General features: G+C 46.3%; 1 protein-coding gene across 1 annotated transcript; it reads left to right on the forward strand.

Annotated features, from left to right (window-relative positions):
• Positions 1-1,003: 1,003 nt before the first annotated feature.
• LOC127614515 (uncharacterized) lies at positions 1,004-5,458 on the forward strand. Its single transcript, XM_052085866.1, has 2 exons — positions 1,004-1,415; positions 4,928-5,458. The coding sequence occupies exons 1-2, from the start codon at positions 1,149-1,151 to the stop codon at positions 5,405-5,407; spliced, it is 747 nt and encodes a 248-aa protein (XP_051941826.1). The 5' UTR covers positions 1,004-1,148; the 3' UTR covers positions 5,408-5,458.
• The last annotated feature ends 2,055 nt before the right edge of the window (positions 5,459-7,513 follow it).

Consider the following 7,513-nt stretch of genomic DNA (forward strand, 5'->3'; position numbering starts at 1 on the left):
CCTGTAGACTTGGGCCCCCTGTCTCCTTATCTGAAATCAACGGTCTCAAACTTGGGCCTTAAACTGGACAGTGATTTCAAACTCGATCGGCAAATTGGTGCCGTTGTTAAATCCAGCTTTTTTCACCTTAGACACCTGGCCAAAATAAAACCTCTCCTCTCACATGAACACTTTGAGACAGTAATTCATGCCTTTGTCACATCCCGGCTGGATTACTGCAATGCCCTGTACTTTGGAGTCAGCCAGTCCTCCATTAAGCGCCTTAAGCTGGTCCAGAGTGCCGATGCTCGCCTCTTGACTGGTACTCGTAAGAGTGAACATATAACTCCTACTGTGGCATCCTTTCACTGGCTCCCCATTCATTTTAGAGTTATTTTCAAGATACTCCTCTTTGTTTTCAAATCTCTGAATAACCGCCACCGTACCTCTCTGAGCTCATCCGCCCCTACACACCTGCCGGGCACCTCAGGTCTGTGGACCAGTCTTTGTTAGAAGTACCAAGAACTAAACTGAGGCTCAGAGGGGATCCTCCTCAAAACTCACTTGTATTCTTTGGCGTTCGACTCAGCATGACTTAGATTTGTTCTTGATTTTACTGCTTGGTGCTTTTTACTGCCTTTATTACCGATTTGTCTTACTCTTTATTGTGTATGTTAAATCGCTCCATGTACAGCACTTTGTATGCAGCGATGGCTGTTTGAAAGTGCTCTATAAATACTGTTGACTTGACTTGACTAATGTGCCAATGAAATAAATACATAAAGTATGCATTTAAAACATGACAGTTGTAGATCTTACTGGGGTAACCTCTGTACAGTATTGGCCCAAATATAAAACGGCCCTGATTGTAAGACGACCCCCTCTTTTTCAAGACTCAAGTTTGAAAAAACTTTTTTATACAGAAAATAATTACAGTACATCTGAAACAATGGGTTTTAACAATATATTTGGGAGAAAGCCGAAAGGATGGAGGCCGGGGACTAGTGAGTGTGAGAGTCACTGTCCAGGATGAAACATCCAAGCTCCATGAATACATCAAGGAGAAGGCTCCAACGGATGACGTACTCAGAGAATGTCTCAGACAATGGGGAACAGAAGATGAGGCGCTGGAAGAGGGACCATCATGGGAGGACAAGCCCCTACACGGGATGTACCACCGGACCATAACTGAAGTGGCTGATCTCAAGAAGTCCTATCAGTGGCTAGAGAGGGCTGGCCTGAAGGACAGCACAGAGGCACTCATCCTGGCTGCTCAGGAGCAGGCCTTGAGCACCAGAGCCATCGAGGCCCAGATATACCACACCAGACAAGACCCAAGGTGTAGGTTGTGCAAAGAGGCACCTGAGACGATCCAACACATAACTGCAGGGTGTAAGATGCTGGCAGGGAAAGCCTACATGGAACGCCATAACCAGGTGGCTGGCATAGTCTACCGAAACATCTGTGCAGAGTATGGACTGGAAACCCCAAGGTCAAAATGGGAAACACCTCCGAAGGTGGTGGAGAATGACAGAGCGAAGATCCTGTGGGACTTCCAGATCCAGACTGACAAGATGGTAATGGCGAACCAACCAGATATCGTGATCATAGATAAAGGGCAGAGGAAAGCCGTTGTAGTGGATGTAGCGGTCCCAAGTGATGGAAACATCAGGAAGAAGGAACATGAGAAACTCGAGAAATACCAAGGGCTCAGAGAGGAGCTGGAGAGAGCCTGGAAGGTAACGGTCACAGTCGTGCCTGTGGTGGTCGGAGCACTCGGGGCAGTAACCCCCAAACTAGATGAGTGGTTGCAACAGATCCCTGGAACAACATCGGACATCTCAGTCCAGAAATGTGCAGTGCTGGGAACAGCAAGGATACTGCGCAGAACCCTCAAGCTTCCTGGCCTCTGGTAGAGGACCCGAGCTGAATGAGGGACGGACACCACCCGAGGGGTGAGATGAGGATTTTTTTTTTGTGTGTGTGTGTGTGTGTGTGTGTGTGTAGCGGCTGGATAGCTCAGTTGGTAAGGCATCGGTTTGGCATACAGGAGACTGTGGTTCGAATCCCGCTTGGGGCAAAAATGAGCACATAACACCATCCAGTGTGGGTCCTTGGGCAAGATCCTTCACGCTAATGCCTACCTCATACAATGATGAGAGACAATAAAACGAATGACATGCCGGCTCAGACGTCGCCGGCCAAACAAGGTCTGCGTCAGGTGCTGGGGAACCAGAGCACCTTGATGAAAAATGGGCTACTGAGAAGCGGAGATGGGCGAGATGCGATAACATGGCTCTGTTGGAATGCTACTACTCAAGCAACCCTAGTCAGAGGGGTTACATGCAGAGAATGTGGGCTAAATGGTTACTTCGAAACCCACAGTCACGGTTGACCACGAAACGACTAGTAGCTCAGTGTTCCAACATCCACAAACGGCAACTGCTGTCACAACTTGAGATTGATGAGGTACAACGCAGGTTCCATGGTGAAGGGCCCCAGGCTGCCAGATATATATAATCTCATACAAGAGATTGGAAGGCAAGCCCCAAAGAATGCAGATGATGAGTTTGGGTGGCCAGCCCCAATGAATGAAATGCTGAGCGAGGCAGCAACTTACCTGAAAGCTAAGATCATGGCGAGAATGAAATCTGGGCAACCTAGAAACCGATTACAACGGCTATGTGAAGTACCATCTGAAAGTCTCATAGAAAGTGTGAATGCAGCACTGAGGGCGATCCCTACCGTAACGATCACAGAAACCAATGAGCTGATATACGCTTCAGCATCAGTGATCCTGGAGACTCTGGGCTATAAGAGCAACCATGGAAGCCATGAGATACGTTACCCACCATGGAAAAGACGGTTGGAGGCTAAGATCAATGCGGCCCGGAAAGATGTGAGTCAATTGACGGAGGCCCAGAGAGGTGTGATGAAAAGGCCGATACCCGAGAGGTACATCCAGATGACCATACCTGAAGCACTCGAAACTGCCAAACAAAGGCTCCAAGCCTTGTCCAGTCTCCTAAAGCGTTACACGAAAGAGAATGAGGCCAGACGAATAAACAGGCTGTTCGCAACACAACCTGCGAAAGTGTACGCTCAGTGGCAGGGTCCTAACAACAGAGCTGACCCACCAAGACTGGAAACTGAAAGGTACTGGAAAGGCATATGGGAGAAGGAGGTTGCACATAACAGCAGTGCACAGTGGCTGGTGACCCTGAGAGAGGAGCACAGAAACCTCCCTGAACAGAACCCAGTTACCATAACAGTGGCAGACATACAGGAAAGAGTCTCAGATATGAAGAACTGGACAGCACCAGGCCCGGACATGGTCCACACCTACTGGCTAAAGAAACTCATAGCACTCCATGAGCGCCTAGCAGTACAAATGAACCAGCTGCTGAGGGATGGAACTCACCCAGAATGGCTAACCAAAGGGCGAACGATCCTGATCATGAAGGATCCCTCGAAGGGTGCAGTCCCATCCAACTATCGGCCAATAACCTGTCTCTCCACAACATGGAAGCTCATGTCAGGCATCATTGCGGCTAAGATAAGTGGACACAGGGATCAATACATGAACGAAGCGCAGAAGGGCATTGGTAGAGATACCAGAGGAGCCAAACATCAGCTCCTGGTTGACAGAACAGTCGCACAAGACTGCAGGTCCCGACGTACCAACCTGTGCACAGCTTGGATTGATTACAAGAAAGCCTATGACTCGATGCCACATACATGGATCACTGAATGCTTGGAGTTGTATAAGGTGAACAGGACCATTAGAGCCTTCGTTGCGAACTCGATGAGGATGTGGAAAACCACACTTGAAGCCAATGGCAGGCCACTTACCCAAGTGTCCATCAAATGTGGCATATACCAAGGTGATGCACTCTCCCCACTGCTGTTCTGCATAGAACTGAACCCCCTAAGCCAAGTAATCACCAAGACAGGCTATGGATACCGCCTCCGAAATGGAGCTACAATCAGTCACCTCCTCTACATGGATGACATAAAGCTGTATGCTAAGAGCGAAAGGGACATAGATTCCCTGATCCACACAACCAGGATCTACAGCAGCGACATCGGGATGTCATTCGGGCTTGAGAAATGTAGTCGGATGGTGACTCAGAGAGGAAAGGTAGTCCGCACTGAAGGGGTCTCACTCCCTGAAGGAACAATAGCAGACATTGAGGACAGCTACAAGTACCTTGGTATACCACAAGCCAATGGCAACCTCGAACTGGCAACAAGGAAAGCGGCTACGGCCAAATACCTCCAGCGAGTGAGGCAAGTCCTAAGAAGCCAGCTCAATGGCAAGAATAAGACCCGGGCAATAAACAGCTATGCCCTGCCAGTGATCAGATACCCTGCAGGAATAATAAGGTGGCCAAAGGAAGAGATTCAGACCACGGACGTTAAGACCCGAAAGCTCCTAACCATGCATAGAGGGTTCCATCCCAAATCCAGCACCCTGAGACTGTACGCAAGCCGAAAGGAAGGAGGCCGGGGACTAGTGAGTGTGAGAGCCACTGTCCAGGATGAAACATCCAAGCTCCATGAATACATCAAGGAGAAGGCTCCAACCGATGACGTACTCAGAGAATGTCTCAGACAATGGGGAACAGAAGATGAGGCGCTGGAAGAGGGACCATCATGGGAGGACAAGCCCCTACACGGGATGTACCACCGGACCATAACTGAAGTGGCTGATCTCAAGAAGTCCTATCAGTGGCTAGAGAGGGCTGGCCTGAAGGACAGCACAGAGGCACTCATCCTGGATGCTCAGGAGCAGGCCTTGAGCACCAGAGCCATCGAGGCCCAGATATACCACACCAGACAAGACCCAAGGTGTAGGTTGTGCAAAGAGGCACCTGAGACAATCCAACACATAACTGCAGGGTGTAAGATGCTGGCAGGGAAAGCCTACATGGAACGCCATAACCAGGTGGCTGGCATAGTCTACCGAAACATCTGTGCGGAGTATGGACTGGAAACCCCAAGGTCAAAATGGGAAACACCTCCGAAGGTGGTGGAGAATGACAGAGCGAAGATCCTGTGGGACTTCCAGATCCAGACTGACAAGATGGTAATGGCGAACCAACCAGATATCGTGATCATAGATAAAGGGCAGAGGAAAGCCGTTGTAGTGGATGTAGCGGTCCCAAGTGATGGAAACATCAGGAAGAAGGAACATGAGAAACTCGAGAAATACCAAGGGCTCAGAGAGGAGCTGGAGAGAGCCTGGAAGGTAAAGGTGACAGTCGTGCCTGTGGTGGTCGGAGCACTCGGGGCAGTGACCCCCAAACTAGATGAGTGGTTGCAACAGATCCCGGGAACAACATCGGACATCTCAGTCCAGAAATGTGCAGTGCTGGGAACAGCAAGGATACTGCGCAGAACCCTCAAGCTTCCTGGCCTCTGGTAGAGGACCCGAGCTGAATGAGGGACAGACACCACCCGAGGGGTGAGATGAGGATTTTTTTTTTTAAATATATACTGATATATATATATATATATATATGTGTGTGTGTGTGTGTGTGTGTGTGTGTGTGTGTGTGTGTGTGCATGTATATATGTATGCATGCATGCACATTTTTGGAATGTGGGAGGAAATCGGAGTACCCGGAGAAAACACACGCAGGCACGGGGAGAACATGCAAACTCCACACAGGAAGGCCAAAGCCGGGATCAAACCCACGACCTTTGCACTGTGGGGTCGACATGCTAACCACTCGACCACCAGCCCACCAAAACAGTAAATACAAAATAAAATAAATAAATAAATACATATTTTGTGCGTGTGTGTGTGTGTCCTAACTTTAGGGTTATATTAATATTTGTCAACAGTACGCAAGAGAACGCCTTTGAGACAATTCTGCAATGTAGCAGTGATATAAATGCATTTCACTTGACTTTGAGTTGGCCCTTAAATCTGGTCTATTCAAACCTTTATTTCCTACATTATGCAGAGAATTTTTCAAGACTGATTCACAGGAGTGAAATAAAATAAATGTGCAAACAGCTGAATTTGTTCATGAAGATAACATGCTCGTCTGACCAAGAAGGCTCAACGTTGAAGGAGTACAATCGTTTATTGTCATTGTGATAATAATCCAAGCAGCATGAGAAATTTGCAGTCGTAGCTCACGATTCTTGTTGTGTTGACAATGCCTTTTCTTTATGTGTCACTTCCTTACCGTTAAGGCTTCATGTGTAGGCTTAATTTTATTCTTGATAGATTTGAAAGTAGTGCTTGTTTTTCAATGTTGGCATCTTTTTTTGCCAACATTTTTCATTTTTCTGTAAAATAGCATTATTGCATTTTGATTTGGAATGCAAAATAATAAGCACCGGGGAAGACTACATACAAATGTATATTCATACGAAGGTTATGAAACGCCTCAACAGGAAAATATTACCTCTTGTTACGAAAGAAATATTTTTACCTTTCAAGATAGGAAAGGTAAAAATTCAATATGGCCTGGTTCTCGCAGCTCAAAGTTTCCTGAACGGACCATACCTATAGTTGCTCTGCCATTGGCTATTGCCGGGCATCATCCTAGCATCCAATTGGCTAAGAGGGACCTCTACCGAATGTGTCCATGTATGTAGTTGGATAGATGTGTGTCTGTACAGCGTCCTCATTATTCGCCTGTGAGGTGTTCCGATAGTTCTACGTAAATGCGAATCACTCAGAAAAATTGTTCACCAATCGGGCGATCACTCATTATGCTGATGTTTGCCTTGGACATTTTCAAAAGATCGTTAAAAGCCGACAAAAGCAAACGTCTTTGGATCAGTTCTTTCCAAAATGCCAGGCAAAAATCAATTCTGTAAGAGAACATGAACTAAAGAGGGCAAAAAACGATGAGGACGTAGTTAAAAGTTAAATGACCATCATTTTTATTCTTTATTCGTTGTTTTTTAGATTATGCACAATTCTCATTTGTTGTGCAATAATCTATTTGTAACATGCAATTGTTACATATTTCGATGCATTGTTATGCTTTAAAAAAAACATTTCTGTCTGAATTTTGCGGCGGCTTGGAACGGATTAGGGCATTTACATGGAAAAATGCATCTCTACTTACAGAATTTTCTAGTTCAGGAATTTCTTCCAGAACCAATTCATTTCGGAAGTAGAGATACCACTGTAAATCGTAAGCCTCCTTCCATCATTGGGCTATATATATCTCACAATAACTATAACTATTGTTATTTTCCAAATGCAAATTCAGCCAGCCCTGTTGTAATACAATAAAAACACAAAACAATGTGAAAACTGACAACGCGTGAAGAGTGCTGGTCTACACAAGATTCCAAATATAAAGTCCAAATTGTATGACAAGAGGAAGATTTGCCTTTTCATTGAGGCTCCCGTGTAGTTTGAGCCAAAAAACCCGTCACTTTGAACTCATCCCTTTGAACTCATTATTCAGGCGTTGGCTTTAGTCTACTTGTTTTAAAATTACCAAATGTCATCATGCATCCAAAAACATTTCAGAGAGATTTTATATCGGCTCAAGAAGGT

This window comes from Hippocampus zosterae, chromosome 14 (assembly GCF_025434085.1).
Source record: "Hippocampus zosterae strain Florida chromosome 14, ASM2543408v3, whole genome shotgun sequence".
NCBI lineage: Eukaryota > Metazoa > Chordata > Actinopteri > Syngnathiformes > Syngnathidae > Hippocampus > Hippocampus zosterae.

Coding starts and splice junctions, on each gene's coding strand:
- LOC127614515 (XM_052085866.1), top strand. CDS start 1,149: ATGTACCACCGGACCATAACTGAAGTGGCTGATCTCAAGAAGTCCTAT. Junction 1,416..4,927: donor ACATGGAACGCCATAACCAG/GTGGCTGGCATA, acceptor CGCCATAACCAG/GTGGCTGGCATAGTCTACCG.